The sequence below is a fragment of the Xenopus laevis genome, chromosome 7L (genome assembly GCF_017654675.1).
Source record: "Xenopus laevis strain J_2021 chromosome 7L, Xenopus_laevis_v10.1, whole genome shotgun sequence".
Classification (NCBI taxonomy): domain Eukaryota; kingdom Metazoa; phylum Chordata; class Amphibia; order Anura; family Pipidae; genus Xenopus; species Xenopus laevis.
In genome coordinates, this window is record NC_054383.1 from 132404197 (window position 1) to 132422414 (window position 18218).

An 18218-nucleotide genomic window follows, 5' to 3' on the forward strand; every position below is an offset into this window, starting at 1 on the left:
GTAAATCACCCACCAGGTAGCAGCTAACATTTGAGATAGCAAAAAAAAAATTGTAAGTGGGAAATTCCAGGATAGGAATTCCAGGATAGGGAAGGAACAATAGAGGTCCTGGGTAGGGGACTGATGTAAAATGACGGAAACATTGCAACCCATTGGCTGAACAGGTTTTTAGGATTCTTGGAGGACATTTAAAGACTACAGCTCACAAGGGTGGACTGAAGGGTAATTTCGGTATTTGGATTATGCGCTGACCCTCAGAAAAATGAAAAGCAGTTCTTTAAATTGCTAACACTCCCAAAATGTATATACCTAATGGTTAGTTTGTTTTTGTTAATTATGTACAAAGATATTACAGAGTTTATGAAGCATAATGTAACTTTATGTGGAGAAGCAAAATAGCAGTAATGGGAAATGGAGAGTCCAAAGGAGGGGTCTGTCTAAGTTTGTTTCCCCAACATTTGTTCCCCACATTGAGCAGATTAGAGTCAGGTATTTTTGTAAATTCCTAAATCAATCATTGAATCCATTAACATATTTTGTAAAAATGTTATGCACATTGGAGAATATTTTGCTTTATCTCATTGGGGTCATATATTCCTGAACATGGAAAGTCTATATAGATAATGGAATATGGTGCACTGCCCATTCCAGTCATGTCCCCCATCCCACCCCATTCCCAAGATGTGAGGCTGTAACTTTTGAACTAGAAGATTCATTTGACTCTAAAGATCAGTGATCTTGATTCACAAAAAAGAAATAAATAAGCACAAGCAGTAAATTATTTTTTGTGTTGAATTTACTCATTCACTGGGAAAGATGAATGCTTCATATTAAACTTTGTACATTTTACGTTTGGTAAAAGTTGTCCAGCAAGGTGAAGATGATAAACCAACAGATTTTAATGATAAAGAGCCACATATGCACTTCTGGAGTTTTCCTTATTTTTTAGATCGATAGCATTGCCAGGGCGGAACACAGAGACCAGATTTGCCACTTAGAAAGACATAAGGTTCCTCGCAGAAACACCCAGACACGCAGTCTTTAGTGCAGTCCTCGGGTGGGTTTCTAAAGTTCTGACAATTCAAGGGACAGGCAGTTCCACATTCGTCCCATAATTGATTAGGTGGGCAGCTTTGGTCTGTCAGAAAAAAAATACAATCATATGTATAAGTGTGATATACGTTCTATAATATTAAAGGTCAACATATCAGTGTGTATATATTCTCTATAATTTCAAGCACCATGCCTAAGATCTACAAAGAATGTTTTTAGACATTAAGGGGCAGATTTATTAATAGTCAAATTGAAAATTCAAATTTTCTAATTTTTTTATGGTCAAAACTCTCAAATTCAACTAGGGAATTATCCTAACTCGATTTGAGTTTTTAAAAAAAAATCTAATTTATCATACTCTGTCACTTTAAGAATTCAAATTCGACTATTTGCCACCTTAAACCTGCCGAATTACTGTTTAAATCAATGGGAAGGGTCCAGTGATCAATTTGGAGATGTTTGCAGCCTTCCTGACATTCAAGTTTTTTTTTCTCGAATTGACTTCAAGTCGTTTAAATTTGTCCGAGTTTAAAGAATTCAATTTTAAAAATACATTTCCCCAAGTTGAATTTCGAAATTATATATTTTTTTAAAAAATTACATCAGCATGGATTTTTGGTATGGATGAAGTGCCTTAATTCTATTAAAATCAATAAAGATACAGACTGCTTACAATCCTTTCTCCAACCTCACTCCAATGTCATCAGCAGTCCCTAACCATTTTTACCCGTGAGCCACATTTAAATGTAAAAAAGAGTTGGGGAGCAACACAAGCGTGAAAAAGTCCCTGGGGTGACAAATAAGGACTGTGATTGGCTATTCGTTAGCTGGCAGCCTACAGGAGGTTCTGTTTGGCAGAACATAGCTTTTATGTAACCAAAAATAGCCTCCAAGCCAGGAATTCAAAAATAAGCACCTGCTTTGAGGCCACTGGGAGCAACATCCAAGGGGTTGCTGAGTAACACGGTGCTCACATGCCACTGGTTGGGGATCACTGTATTAAAGGGACTAAACTAAGTTTTTGATATTTGCTGGATCACACAGAGCAAAATATAGCCTTGGAGGACCATTGTCTTTACACGTCATGCAGCCACTTGGGAATGTCAGAGAAATTTTGGGCTGTGGAGGTTCCTAGTTCTTGCCTGGTTCCTGTATTCCCTGCCAGAGGAACTTATGTTATTTATCTATGATGTGATGTTTTTATGTTAAGAAGTATGTGGGAGAAAGGGATTCCTTCCGTCCATCAACTTTTTTTTTAACCTGACTAACTGCTAGTTGATCCAGAGGAAGGCAAAAAAAAAAACCAAAACATTTAAAGTCTCTCCAATTTCCTTGTGTTAAATTATTAATAATATATGATTTTTATACTTAGTTACAGTTTTCCACAAGGGCAAGAACGGGCGAAGACATTTTCAAGATAAAGAGCCAAATATACAAAGTTAAGAGTTTTCCTTTACCTTGAGAAGGAGGGCATTGACTGGGCAGAACACAGGGGCCCGAGTCGCCATTTTGAAAGATATAGGGTTCCTTGCAGAAGCACCCTCTCTGGCAGGACAATATGCACACATCTGGTGGGTTTCTGAAGTTCTGACAATTCAAGGGACAGGCAGTTCCACACGAATTCCAGACTTGATTAGGCAAACAGCCCCACGCTGTCAGAAAAGAAACAAATTTAAGTATGGAAATGTTTTATATGTTTATAAGTCTGATTATTTAAAAGATAAACAGTGTATATATATATATATATATATATATATATATATATATATATATATATATTTATTTATTTATTCTATAAATTGAAATACCAAACGAAAAATCTACAAACAACATATTGGGAGGCCCATTTATTTAAGGTCAAATTTTAGTGGTATTAGAGCGATTTGAAACTGATTAAACTCATTTTCTCTAAAACCACATTATTAAATGATCCAAATATCAAAAGTATGAATGAAAAAAGTGCTGATTGATGTGCTGAAATATACAAAAACCTCTAAAACTTTTACAAGCAAAGAAAAATATCCAAACACCTCTAAAAGTCTGAAAGGCTAAAAAATGTACTTCTATAGGACCTCGACTAGTTTTACTTGGTGAAGTTTTGTATTCAAGTTTTTTGTGGTTTTTACACTACGGTTATCAAAAGTCAAGTTTTCAAATTAAATGGGATGTTATTTATGAAAAAAATAGAAGGTCTAAAATACGATTGAATGGGAACAACCCAAAAACTCGATTCATATTCAAATCAAATACAAATGAAACTCAAAACGAATTTCCTTCTTGAATGTCAGGAAGGCAATGAACATATTGAAATGGTTAAATGGACCTCTAGCATTGACTTGTAAATGAACTCTGCAGGTTTTAGGTGGTAAATATTCGAATTAGAACTGTTTCCATTGTCGAGGTGTGATAAATCTCACATTCAAATTTATATTTGAATTGGTGCTTTTAAATTCGACTTTGTGTGTTTTGATTCAAACATTTTTTTTAAAATTCAAATCTACCATTTTATAAATCTGTCCCTTAATAAATCTCAAATGTTTCAAGTTTTAGAGAAATAAAAAACATGAATTTTTTTGAGAAAAAATGTGATTTGTGAAAAAAAAAGAAAGACCCCCTATTTTTATTGCATCGGCATGGATTTTCTGTTAGAGAATAATGTATTGTGATTTGAATCAATACAGACACAGGCTGCTTACACTCTTGTCTCCAATCTCTCTTTGATACTAATGTCTTAAAGGGACAAAACTAAAGTTTTTGTTGGATCACACAGAGCAGAAGACACCTTTAAGTTTGAACTTAATTAAGCCATTGTTAATTTCACAGCAATTGTGGGTGGTTGGGGGGAGTTATTAAATCAGGCTAATGTATTTCTATGTATATTCCCTGTATAATAAAGTCCTTATCTGTAAACCTGAAACACAGAGAACAATTAGCAAAAGCAAAGGGCTCTGATTATACACAGGTCTGGACCACGTTTGGGATGGGCATAAAGAGCAAAACAGCAAAAGAAAATGTGTATTTGGGCTTTTATTTATTTATGTTGGCTCCCCATTGGGATTCAGTATATTGGCCATTTTACATACCAGCCCCCCACAAAGAAATAAAAATAGAAAAGATTGGAAACATCCATTAGAATACAAAATACTGCATTCCAACTTAGAGCTCATTTATATGAATGATAGAAAGAATAATAAGAATGTTTATACATTTAGATGATATATAATAGTAATTTGATATATTTCCTAATTGGTATTTTACTTACTTTCATCATCTCCATAGACATAAAGTGGATGTAATGCTAAAAAATAAAAAAAAAATAACAAAGTTATGTTAATAATACACAATCTATTGTTAAAGGGGGACTACTGAAACAATATAAATTTAATGAAAGATTAATCTCAGGAAAAAAGGAACATTCCAATAAAAGTAAATTATAAATTCAATCCCTCTTCTCTATCCCTTTCTCAACAATCCGTCTCTCTACATGCAGCATTGTGTCGGAGTTGGTTATTTTGAAAAAATAACAGGGGGGCACACAAAGCTACGGTGGGGAGATTAGTTGCCCAGTGACAAATCACCTCTTCTTCAAACAACTAATCTCCCTAAATGGCCCTTGGGACGCTTTGTTTTCTGAAGTCCTCACAATGAAACTTCGAGCGACTTTGGAAACTGAAACGTTCCAAGTGCTGGCGATTTACACTCTAGCCGGCGGGGAGGCAGTTTGGGGAGATTAGTTGTCCGAAGAGTTGTCACAGGGAAAATAATCTCCCCCTGTAGCTTTGTGTGCCCCTGCCCTAATGCGTTGTTAGGCAAAGGGAGCACTTACCAATGTATCTGATATAACTGTTCATTATAATCTGACTCCAACTCCTGCAAGAGGAGAGACAGATTGCCGAGAAGGATATAGGGAAGCGTAACTTAGGTATGGTCTGGAAAACATGTTGTTATTATTTGTTTTTTCTGTATTAATAAATAAAATAATAAAAATATGCAAGGATTTGAGTTCACACTTACCTAGAGCACAGACGAGAAAGATGGTGCTCACTCTCAGCATTTTTCTTTTTTTTTGTGGTTATCTAAGAAAAAGATATTTGGAGATGATTTAATTCACAATAAAGTGTTTATTTACAAGTGAGTGAGTAAAAGGGGTGAAGTGGGGAAGTATAAAACCCACTGAAATCGGAGATTGCATACAAATTTAGGTCCCTGGCATGGAAGGTATTTCGAACCCAAAAACAAGCTTGAGTATGTTGCACCAAAGTGATAATGGGGCAATTAATCAAGCACCGTTGATACTAATGATGTTCAGCTGCTCAAAGAAGTCCAACAAACGCAAGCATATTTATTAAAGGGTGTAAGAAATTCATAGTATTTCCACCAAAAAATTTTGCCACAACATTGGCTTTTTATAAAAAGGACAATGCAGCAAATTGTCAATTTTATCAACAGTACAAGAATGAATTTTCACCATAACATTTTTTGCCAGGTTCAGGATAGTCAACTGCCAATCTAAAGAGCCTCTATGTTAAAGGGGTGGTTCACCTTTAAAGTAACTTTTAGTATGTTATATAATGGCTAATTCTAAGCAACTTTTCAATTGGTTTTCATTATTTCTTTTTTATAGTTTTATAGTTATTTGCCTTTTTCTTCTGACTCTTTGCAGCTTTCAAATGGGCATCGCTGACCCCTTCTAAAAAGCAAATGCTCTGTAACGCTACAAATGTATTGTTATTGCTACTTATTATTACTCATCTTTCTATTCAGGCCTCTCCCCTTTTCATATTCCAGTCTCTTATTCAAATCAATGCATGGTTGTTAGGGGAATTTGGACCCAAGATTAAAATGCAAATTGAAAAGCTGCTGAATAAAAAGCTAAATTACTGAAAAACTTTAAATAATAAAAAATGAAAACCAATTGGAAATTGTTTCACTCTTTAGATCATACTAAGGGGCCAATTTACTTAGTTCGAGTGAAGGAATAGAATAAAAAAAACTTCGAATTTTGAATGTTTTTTTTGGCTACTTCGACCATCAAATTGACTACTTCGACCTTCGACTATGACTTCGACTTCGAATCGAACGTTTTGAACTAAAAATCATTTGAATATTCGACCATTCGATAATCGAAGTACTGTCTCTTAAAAAATAATTCGACCCCCTACTTCGCCACCTAAAAGCTACCGAGGTGCAATGTTAGCCTATGGGGAAGGTCCTCATAGGCTTCCTGGCAATTTTTTGAACAAAGAAAAATCGTTAGATTGATGGATTAAAATCCTTAGAATCTAACGATTCGAAGGATTTAATCGTTCGATGTAACAATTTTTCGTTCCATCGAACTATTTGCAGTAAATCCTTCGACTTCGATATTCAAAGTCGAAGGATTTCAATTCGGCAGTTGAATATCGAGGGTTAATTAATGTATGTAAATCTGCCCCTAAAAGTTATATCAAAGGTGAACAACCACTTTAATATAATTTTTTCTCCCATTGGAGCCTATGGACGTCATTTTCGCAGTGAAGCTTGGCGAAAAATTACACTCATCACTTAAGGTGAACCTTGAAGGTAAAGAGTAGGTAAAGAGAAAAGTTTTCCCATGCTGAGGAACTAATACATTCATTTGTTTTCATTAGTGATGGGCAAATTTGTCCCGTTTCGCCCAAAAATTTGCGAATTTCCCCCGAAATTTGTGAAACAGCGAAAAATTTGTGAAACGCATTGAAGTCAATGGGTTTCGAAATTATTTTGACGGACATCAATTTCAACGCACGCGACAATTTTTATATACGCTCCTATTTGGTCCAAATGCATTAAAGTCAATGGGCGTCCGAATTTATTTGCCCATCACTAGTTTTCATTGATCAAATCAGTTCAGTTTAGGGAGTAGTGATGAGCAAAAAATCTGTGAAACCGCAAAAACAATTCGGAGAGTTTACAAAACAAACGTTATTTTTCTTATTCACACAATCAATTTTTTTTTGATGCATAATTTTTTTACATGATTTTTTGGACTCGCAAAACTAAACGAATAGCAACTTTTTGCCACAGTTCCGCAAAACTTTTCTCCTGCGGCGAAATGCAAAGATTTGCTGCGAAACTTACCGTGGCAACATTTTTCGCCCATCCCTACTATGGAGTCCATTAGGATTACCCTATTAGAATCTTGGTCAATCTATAATTACAAAATACCCTTTTTAAATGGGTTTTTCACCTTCGAGTTTTTTATTCAGCACCTCTCCAGTTTGCAATTTCAGTCCAAATTCCCCTAGCAACCATGCATTGATGTGAATAAGAGACTGGAATATGAATAGGAGAGGCCTGAGTAGAAAGATGAGTAATAAAATGAAGCAATAATAATACATTTGTAGCCTTACAGAGCATTTGTTTTAAGATGGGGTCAGTGACCCACATATGAAAACTGTAAAGAGTCAGAAGAAGAAGAAGGCAGATAATTGAAACACTACAAAACAGAGAAATGAAGGCCATTTAAAAACTTGCTTAGAATTGGCTATTCTATAACATATTAAAAGTTAACTTAAAGGTGAACCACCGCTTTAAAATTCCAATTTTACTTAAATGACATTGTTTAAGTTAAATTAAAATGTAAAAATGCTAAATTTACATTACAACTCTCTCCAGTTCTCTTTCTTACTAACCACGCTCCTCTTTTCATGGTTAATGCTCATCCATACAAAAGATCTTAATAAACAGTATTAGATTCAGGTTTGCATTGTACTTACATTAGAAGAACTCGTTAGCTTGCAAGTGCCTTGTTACATGATACCAACCCATGCCAGGAGTATTTATATGCGCTACACCGCTGACTTTTACTTTAATTAAGTCCAAAACGAACTGACACCTTAAGGTTTGGTTGCATTGCACAAGTGGAACATGTGAAGCAATTAAAGGGTAGAAAACAATAAAGTGATGATGGTTAAAGTCTCTTCCCGATATTCTTGCTTAATAAAGTACTTTTGTGTTTCATACAATGAAATATAACAAGATGTTCTCTTGAAAGGTTTGGTGCAAGAGCTATTTGCAATCTGTCAGTTGTTTTTCATTTTTAGTCTTTTGGGTGTTTTAACTTCCTACTGTGCCTCTACAGAGGTGTAATACAGAGAGAGAACTGCAGGAGGGCCCAGGAGGTATAGGGGGCCCCACAAGGCCCTAATTAATGTGCCATTTCAATATATATTGGTAAAACGGAATACCTCTGGATATTTAGGTTGGTGTAAAATGAATTTGCTGTGGGGTCCAATAACATCTAGTTACGCCACTGGCCCACAGTGCCCAAATTTGTATTTATAACTTGTATCATTTATATTTATCCCATTACTTACCTTTCTGTTCCGACCCTTTCTTGTTCATCTGTCTTTATGACATTGAAGCAAATGGCTGAATCGTATGGACAGATAGACCAGCAAGAAGATAAAGAGGGGCCAGAGTGCAACGTGCTAAATTGGGCCCAATCCCACGTGTTTTTGCACAATGCACAGGTAGAAGAATTGCCACACGTCATTGTGATCCATAACTGAAAAGCTGCATGTACTAATGCTTGTTTAAGAAAAAAACGTCCATCAACTTTTTCAAGAACTTTGAAAAACACCCAACATAATGATTGTTTTTCCACAGTGCTTGAAAAAAAAAAACTGAAAAACACCCATGCATTTTTATTTTGCAATTTTTTGACAGTTGAATTTTTAAGCCAGGACAGATTTGCTGAAAATACACCTGGCGATTTAAGGTGAACTTTGATGAAATTAGACGAGGAGGAATTTTACACTTTAGTAAATGTGCCCCCATGACTGATTGAGTTTGTTGTGAGCCCAGAGCATTCCTTTCTTGTCCATCTGATTTGTTGATGTAATGCCACCTTGGGTAATAATTATTGGCTTACAATTAAGAAGGCAATTAGGGATCAGACTGGAAATAACACCCATGTCAGGATCTCATTTACATTTCTTATTTCCAGAGACAGCCCCAACTTTTGTACATTTGTTGCAGAGAATTATTGTCCCTGACTAAGTTCTGTCTATTTTTAAAACTACCCAAATGCTCAACAGGGGGTATTTGCTGACAATGATCTGAATGGAATTCTCAGAACAAAGTGTAATAATTGTATAATAATAGTCTAAACAAAATCTAAAGTCTAATAATTGTATAATAATAATCTAAACAAAATCTAATCAAATCCAAGATTTGCATGTTTGCAACATAAATGTATGACTACAACATGAATGTAACATAATAGGATGCATTGTGTCCAGGGCCGGTACTAGGGGAAGGCAAAAGAGGCATTTGTCTAGCAGTGGCATAACTAAGTGCTATGGGGCTCCACAACAAATTCAATTTAGGGCCCCAAAATATTGATAAGTTGACCTAGCCTTCCAAGGGGCCCCCACACTCCTAGGCCCTCCTGCAACCATAGGGTCTGCTTCCTCTGTAGTTACACCTCTGGTGTCTAGGACACAACACTAGTGGGGTGCTGGGCACATACCTCTAGCCTGCGTACCCCTTATCCAGTCCCTCATGTCCCTCCAGTATCAGCTGCTCACTGCCCCAGATGCTCCTGTATCTCTCTGCCCCAAAACCCCAATGTGTCTGTGAAGTCCATATGCAGGCTAAAGGTAGTACATGACTTCAATGGGGCCACATCCACCCCAAGTGTCAGACTGGCTTGTGCAGTAACAATAGAGAGCCCTGTAGGTGATTACTTGAGATCTTTTGGAGGGCCTGTTCTGTTTGCAGTGGTAGCTACGGGGATCTAAGCCCTTGGGACAGCACACAAGTTAAACAGTTGAACAGCAGACAATATATATATATATATATATATATATATATATATATATATATATATATACACTGTATATCATGGTCCAGGCTAAGTGCCAGTGTAGAAAGTCTGGTATGAATCGCTGCTACAATCTCAGGTAATCTTGCCTGGATTACCTGAAAACCGGGCATGTATCTTTGACCCGAGAACTGGGCTGGCCGGTCAGAACTGGAGAGGTGGCAAACCCTACCAAGATACTGTAAATCAATGTACCTGTATTGTAGTTCTGGATTTATGGGAGCAACGTAAAAATGTATTTGATTAAATATTGGCAGAAACATATAATTTCAGTTGTAGGCAAATAGTGTCCTCATTTATTGTGCATTTCCCTAAAGTTTGGTCACAGAAGGACTCCTTAGTTTATGGAGGGAGTAGATTCCTCTTCCTGGGTCAAAGCATGTCCCCTAGCTTTTCCTAGATTGACCACTATGTGGCAGAGTGCTTTAACATAAAAAGGAAGTTTGAGTCCATTATTAGTGCAGGATTTAGTAATGAGCAACTATCTCCTGTCATAGATCTCACTAGGAGAGATAGTCAGGTTCAGGGCTACTAATATTAGCAGTTTATGGCTCCACCAAGGAGTGTTAGAAGGGGTTAGATCCCCATTTACATTGTTGCCTAGAAAGGGAACCAGCCTACAGGTTTTACAGATTAGATAGTTTCCTACCTGGGTTCCACTTAGAAAGGAGTCCCCCAAGGAAATAGAGAACCTCTGGGTGGACTGGATTATATTACTCGTATGTGCTGTATTGAAGAGAATGCTCTGCTTATAGTGTTGCTTGTGGATATGTATTGTCTATTCAAAGTACATGTCCTGTATTGTTTCTTATATATCCTTTGTGGATTATTATCAATAAATCATTTCTGGTGTCCATTCTTTGGATATATCACATATTAACAGTTACATTACTTCCCCTGCCTCCACATCGTTGTGAGGGCCCACACCTGAGAATAAAAGGTCTCACCTGGAGCAAACATATTGGTAAAGCTGATAGTTTGAGATAAAGGTGCTGCTCCATTTACTATAGCCTTACACAGTAGTGATGTTTCAAGTCAGGGAGCCCTAGATATGACCTTGGTGTCATATTGTTGCATGGCCCTAAAGTACAGAATGTTGACTTTAATACAAAGAACAAAAAATGACTGTTTCATTTGACAACTTGGTTAATTTGCTCCACATCGGCCTAATGCAAAAATGGACAAGCTTAGTGGCCACTATTATTTTTGAGCCTTTATTGGCATGCCTACACATCTACATAGACAATACGGTTGCTTGTAGGCTTTATATCCCCTTTAGTGTGGTTGCTTGAGATTTATACATATACAACACTTGCAGCAGGTTCAGTTTTACTCCCTTTGGTCTGAGCCAATATAATTTCTATCCTGTCTGAATGGAATAAGAGGCTGGTGATTGATGTGACATATTGACTGGTTTTACAGGACAAGACATGAACAAATCACTCCCTTTATATTGCGTGAGGGATGTTTCCTTACTCCAATGTTCTGACATTGGGCAAGATAATATTTCACCTGTAATTACAGCAGCTGCAATAGAACATGTATCCTCCTGTTATTGTAATAAAATTTCTTTATAGTCACTTGCTATATAGTTGTTAAGTTGATTAAGTTGTTAATGTTCTATTTCCTGCGCACATAAAACCAAGGTTTGGGAAGGCAAAGAACTTTCTTATTTATATTTTATTGTGGTTTTTGTATTATAACAAGAAGCAACATTTTGGGGCCATTTACTAACAATTGGATTGTGATTTTTTTTCACCATGAATTTCATAAAATTTGTGGTTTTCCTATATTTCTTAAAAGTTTGAGATTTACTGTATTAAGAGAGTTGATTACGAAAGACAGAATGCCAAAAAGTTGAAAAAATAGCTTTTTTCTATAAAATCTAAATTTTAGTGAAAAAAAACTTGAATGTTTCAAGATTTTCAAGATATATATAATTCAAATTTTTAAAGATAATTTCATTTTTCTGTACGATAATAAAACAGGAGCTTGTACTTGATCCCAACTAAGATTTGTAAATTTCTGGTTATCTAGAAAGCTCCAAATTATGGAAAGGCCGCCTCTAGTGATGGGTGAATTTATTCACCATGCACGAATTCGCGGCGAATTCCCGCGATTCTCCGCCACAAATTTGTGGCTGTGTCAAAAACAAGACGCCGGCGTCATTTCATGAATTTTTCGCTGTTTCGCGAATTTCACCTCAAATTCGCCCATCACTAGCCGCCCCCCATAGACTTCATTTTATCCAAATAATCCAAATTTGTAAAAGTAATTTCCTTAATAATAAAACAGTAGCTTGTACTTGATCCCAACTAAGATATAATTAATCCTTATTGGAGGCAAAACCAGCCTATTGGGTTTATTTAATGCTTACATGATTTTCTAGTAGACTTAGAGGCCCATTTATCAAAGGTCGAATTTCGAATTCATGTAAATGTTTTTTACTCTAATAAATTTTAATGCACTCTAAATTCAATTGGGAGGGTATTTAAGAAAAAATTGAGAGCTTAAACTCAAACGAATATTACGACCTGAAAACAAAAATTAAATTTTTCTTCCGAAAAAAACTGGAATGTCCGGAAGGCTAATACCATCTTCTAATTACTAGATGTTTCCCATTGACTTATACCTGAAATTCCCAGGGTATAGGTTTGATAAATATTGAAATTCAAATTCAAATTGAGTTTGGATAATTCACAATTCGAATTTGGGAGTTTTGACCAAAAACAGGAAAAGTCGATTCCCAGGGTATAGGTTTGATAAATATTGAAATTCAAATTCAAATTGCGTTTGGATAATTCACAATTCGAATTTGGGAGTTTTGACCAAAAATTTTTTTTTTCGAAAACTCGAATTTGAATTTCCAATTCGACCCTTAATAAATCTACCCCCTTAAGGTATGAAGATCCAAATTAGGGATAGATTCATGATCTGGAAAACCCTAGGTCCCAAGCATTCTGGATAACAGGTCCCCTACCTGTACTTTAATCAATCTGAATAGTTAGTGGTAGGTCAGGGGATTGCAACGAAGGAACATAACAATATATCTGCACGTCTATGTCCATCTTTTCTCTTCATTTTCCCCTCTACGTAATATCTGTCCGCATGCAACTTTGAGTCAGAGACTGTTATTTTCAAAGGCAGTTTGTCCCATTCTTATATCTAGATAAAGGGAACTCACACCAGAATTTAAGAGCTAAATTTGTCTCAAAGCGAGTTCAGTCTAATTCGATTCGAGTTTTTGGATCGGTAATATTAGTATGAGTTTTAGATATTCAATTTTTTTCTTAAATACCCTCCCAATCGAAATTCGAGTATATTCACAAAGCTCTATGAAGAGACAGATTCTGAGATGGGATTAGTAAAGATGAACTTGATCATTTCAAAAAATCTTTACAGGGGTGGTTCACCTTCAAGTTAAGTTTCAGTTATAGACTGGTCAATTCTAATCAGCTTCTCAAATGTCCTTCATTTTATTTTTTTGGATAGTATTTGTCTTCTTTTTCTCACCCTTTCCAGTTTTCAAATGGAGGGGGGTCACTAATTCTGTAGGGTAACCCACGGAAACCGAACCATTGCTTTTAATGAGCCGGAGCAGTTAGCCATATTAATAAACAAAATAGATGGTTCCTTGATACTGATGTTGCTAGGCTGCTAAATTTGCCTGTTTAACAACACAAAGCCACTGCTGGTAGCAAGAGCCTTGAAGAATAAAAATTAGAAGCACATTTATCAAGGGTCGAATTTCGAATTGAAAAAACGTCAAAATTCGAATTCAAAAAGACAAACCGAAAATTAAGTCGTTTGGCTTGGTCGAATAGGTCTGTATTCGACCGAATTCGAATCGTACAAAATCAAGGAATAGCACATTCAGCAGGTTTTAGATGGAAAATGGTCGAATTACATTTTTTAAAGAGACAGTACATGATAAATTTCGATTTTCGAATTTTTTAATATTTTTCAAATTCAAATCGAACTTGGACCATTCCCTAGTTGAAGTACATAAAAAATAGCTTGAAATCTGAATTTTTTTCATTTGAAATTTCACCTTGACCTTTGATTAATTTGCCCCTTAAACTCGTGAGGTTTTGGGGGTCAGTGGGGTGCTGCATCAGTGACAAGAAGAATACAGTTTAGACATAAGTTTTGCAGCAACATATGTGCATTATCACACTCTGCAAAAATGATGGAATTTTTTCTTTCTTATTCCCTTTTGTACAGTGCTCACGGCGACACTGGTGATATCACAGAATGATATCGTTTCTGGTAAGAGATTAATTTCCTTTAAAATGTATTTAAAGGGGAAATTAGACTGGAACTTTAGCATGAAATAGTGGATAATATTCTCGGAAACAAGTAAGGGGGATAATGCATGTGCCTCAGGGCTTATTCCTGCTTGTCTCAGGGACAGTGTTCCTCTCTGCACCTCCAGCATTGCAGTGCAGCATAGTTTTATGGGATCTCTCTGTTGGGCTATGAACAAACACAGGGGCAAATTCACTAAAGGGCTAAGTGACTAACACGGGGGAAAATTACGTCATTTCAAACTCCGCTACTTTACTAATGCTCGCTGCCGTAACTTCGCTATCGAAGGAGATAGACTCTAGCGTTACTTTGTTCCCTAACGCCAGGTGAATTTGCCCTCTGGCGAATGGACGAAGCAACGCAAATTCACTAAGATGCGGATTTTACTGAACGTTATCTCTTGCGCCAGACTTGCCTTCGCCATCTCAGACCTGGTGAAGTACAATAGAGTAGATAGGACTTCCTAAAAAAATAGTTGAAAATTTTTAAGTCCCAAAAAGCGCTAGCGTTTTTTCTTTTTTTCAGGGTGATAGGCTGAAAAAGAGCGTATTTTTTTGGGGGGTAACCGATAACATAAACTATACACTGGGCTCATGTGTAGGGCAATATAACAACTTTATTTTATTTTATTACGGTTTTCCGGGCTTCTATAATGTAATGTATTTGCTGCAACATATACGTCCATTTAACTTCACGCCATATGCAAATTTGCCAACGCTAGCGCAACTTCGATTGGCAACGCAACTTCACCAGCTTTTGGCGCCCTGGACACAACTTCGGATTTTAGTGAATAAGCGTTGTCCTGGCAAATCTACGCCTGGCGAAGTGATCGAAGCCATCACTGGCGAATTTTCGGAGGTTAGTGAATTTGCCCCATAGGGGGCTGTTCCTGCTGAGTTTAGTGCAGGGGAATGAATATACAAAACAAATAAAGAGAAATCCCATGAGTACCACCTGGAGAGCTAAAGACAAGTGAATCAGTTTTATAGGCAGTGAACTAACTGCCAGATTTAGTGCCCTGTGCCTGTAGCCATGGGTGCAACTAGAAATGACCGGGCTCCACAGCAACATCTTGTAAGGGTCCCGTGGGAAAGAGACTGTTTGGTGCTAATGGAATTTACACATCAGTAGTGATGGGCGAATTTTTCCCATTTTGTGAATTTCTAGCAGAATTTGTGAAATGGTGAAAAGTCAATGCGAGTCCGAATAATGTTGACGCACAGCAGTTTTGATGCAATCTACTTTTCTGACTCTCCTCCCAAATTTTTGGACGCCAGAGAATTTTCGCGACAGTTTTGCAAATTTATTCACCAGCAGCGAAAGGCAGAGATTCATTGCAAATTTGCGCCCGGCAAATTTATTCGCCCATCACTACACATAAGTCATGAGCCACGCTGGGATTCTTGTGATTCTGGGCCACCCTAGGAGCCACAGGGCCCACTCTCTCTTATATTATAGGGGTTATTTATTAAACTCCTAATGGTAAAAACTCGAAAAATTAGTTTTTTTTTTACTATAAAATCTGAATTTTAAGTGGAAAAAAAAAACTTTTTCGAATTTTTCCCCAAAGCTGCAAAAAAGTCAGAATCTGAAAATCCGGCATCTCTGACCTGCCAAGGTTGAATTTAAAGAGAGGTCCCTATCCTTTTGGAAGTTTCTGTGTTGTTTCCTAAAACCAGATTGTAGGGGGTCCAGCAGGTTATTGTTGGAGAGGAATAGCATTAGTCGGTTACAAACTCAAGTAGTTTAGAGATTACTAAAGGGTCTAGCCTGTTCAAGGAAATCACCCACCAGGTGGCAGCTAACAATTGAGATAGCAAAAAAATTGTAAGTGGGAAATTCCAGGATAGGGAAGGAACAATAGAGCTAAGGTCCTGGGTAGGGGACTGATGTAAAATGACTGAAACATTGCATCCCAAAAGTCTTTTTTGCTGAACAGCTTTTTAGGATACTTGGAGGACATTTAAAAACTTCAGCTCACAAGGGTGGACTGAAGGGTAATTTCCGTGGCTGGATTATGAGCTGACCCTCGGGAAAATGAAAAGCAGTTCTCCAAATTGCTAACACTCCCAAAATGTATATACCTAATGGTTAGTTTGTTGATATTACAGAGTTTATGAAGCATAATGTAACTTTATGTGGAGAAGCAAAATAGCAGTAATGGGAAATGGAGAGTCCAAAGGAGGGGACTGTCTATGTTTGTTTCCCCAATATTTGTTCCACATATTGAGCAGATTAGAGTCAGGTATTTTTGTAAATGCCTAAATCAATCATTGAATCCATTAACATATTTTGTATAAATGTTATGCACATTGGAGAATATTTTGCTTCATCTCATTGGGGTCATATATTCCTGAACATGGAAAGTCTATATAGATAATGGAATATGGTGCACTGCCCATTCCAGTCATGTCCCCATCCCACCCCATTTCCAAGATGTGAGGCTGTAACTTTTGAACTTCGGTGCTGTCCAATTTAGATCGTAAAGAGGGACGGAATTTTTCTAATTTGCATGGTGGAGGGCCGATAATGGAAGTCAGTGTTAGCCACTCCCTGTTTTTAGACCACACCCACTTTAAACCACACCCATGCAGGGCCGGAACTAGGGTTAGGCAGAGTAGGCACGTGCCTAGGGCGCAAAGCTGGGGGGCGCCAGGCACGTACCTGCTCTGACGCCTACCCCATTGTACGGTCCCGTCTCTCCCCGACTGGCACGCATATATTTTTGGAATTGTGCTTCTGCGCATGTGTGCACAAAGTTTTGCGCATTCGCACTTTTTCGCATGCGCACCGGATTGCAGTTTCGAGCATGCGCACTCAGCCGGCGCCGTACCCGGTCAGGTTGCCTAGTGCGATTGGCCGAGTTGGCCCGGCTGTGCATCCATGTTACCATAAGACAATGTCCACATTAATAGCCCACCAAAAAACCAGATGGTTGGTGCTCACTGCAGGAATCAGGGCTGGAACTAGGGTTAGGCAGAGTAGGTGGCTGTCTAGGGCACCATTGTTGAGGAGCGCACTTTTAATGTTTTTTTTTTTTTTTTCAAGCCTTTTTCACCTTGTCCCTCTTGCAGCAAGTAATAGTAATAATGGGTGACAGAGAGAGGCAGAGAGCTGGGGGGCTGCTGGGTGTGACTCTCGCTGCTCTCAGCCTGGCACAGTTACACTGAACTGAAGACTTTCTTTCTATTACTGTAAAGTGTGAAGCTTCCTGCTGGCACAGCCACGTACAGATTTGGGGCCCATATATTTGCTGTTGCTGCTGGGCGCTGGCACAGGTACATAAATACTTGGGGGCAATATCATGTGATCAGATTTATATTTGGCTCAGTGGCTTAACTAGATATTACTGGGCCCCATAGCAGATTATTTTTCAGGCCCCCAGGTTGACCAGTTTTACCAATATTTATTGAAATTGTATATGAATTAGGACCTCATGGGGCCCCTATACCTCCTGGGCCCCCCTGCAGTCGCAGGGTCTGCTTCCTCTATAGTTACGCCCCTGATTTGGCTGCTGCTGGATGGCTGCTGAGCTTGCTGGTACAGGTATAGGGGGCAGTAATATAAATAGCAAAGTGTTGTACATTTTCTTGCTTTCTTTATTTAAAAACCATCATGGTAAGGAGGGAAATGGTAATACAGGACAGGGGGGCACTGAGTAAAGCTCTTGCCTAGGGAGCCGAACTACCTTGGCCCAGCACTGGCAGGGATGTCACTCATATGTGAAAAAAGTTGTGAACAATGCAGGGGGATCACAGATATGAACAATACAGAGGATTAGTCTGAATTTGATGTTTAAACTATGCAGGGGACATTTAATCTCTGAAGTGATACCTTTTAAATCTTACAAATGGTAAACAGACACAGCAGGAAGACTTTGATGTGGAGGGCCACATAAAGGCCCGCGGGCCGCCAGTTGGACAGCCCTGAACGAGATGATTCATTTGACTCTAAAGATCAGTGATGTTGATTCACAAAAAAGAAGGAATAAATAAGCAAAAGCAGTAAA

The 18218-nt window shown here is 37.7% G+C and overlaps 1 protein-coding gene across 2 annotated transcripts; it reads right to left on the minus strand.

Annotated features, from left to right (window-relative positions):
* Nucleotides 1-778: 778 nt before the first annotated feature.
* Nucleotides 779-7840, minus strand: LOC121395662 (venom peptide SjAPI-2-like). 2 transcript variants are annotated; one of them, XM_041569757.1, is made up of 5 exons: nucleotides 7791-7837; nucleotides 5068-5129; nucleotides 4316-4351; nucleotides 2511-2705; nucleotides 779-1138 (listed from the first exon to the last, which is right to left on the minus strand). In XM_041569757.1, the coding sequence occupies exons 2-5, from the start codon at nucleotides 5105-5107 to the stop codon at nucleotides 939-941; spliced, it is 471 nt and encodes a 156-aa protein (XP_041425691.1). In that variant the 5' UTR covers nucleotides 5108-5129; nucleotides 7791-7837; the 3' UTR covers nucleotides 779-938. The 2 variants fall into 2 exon arrangements, with proteins under 2 accessions (XP_041425691.1, XP_041425692.1); XM_041569758.1 differs by lacking the exon at nucleotides 2511-2705 and having other exon boundaries at nucleotides 7791-7840.
* Between the last annotated feature and the right edge of the window lie 10378 nt (nucleotides 7841-18218).

What these genes read in the sequence shown, in the direction of transcription:
- LOC121395662 (XM_041569757.1), bottom strand. Translation starts at nt 5,107, where the DNA reads ATGCTGAGAGTGAGCACCATCTTTCTCGTCTGTGCTCTAG. An exon ending in CTTTCTCGTCTGTGCTCTAG is followed by an intron (nt 4,352 to 5,067) that starts GTAAGTGTGAAC and finishes TTTATTTTTTAG; the next exon opens with CATTACATCCACTTTATGTC. An exon ending in TGTCTATGGAGATGATGAAA is followed by an intron (nt 2,706 to 4,315) that starts GTAAGTAAAATA and finishes CTTTTCTGACAG; the next exon opens with CGTGGGGCTGTTTGCCTAAT.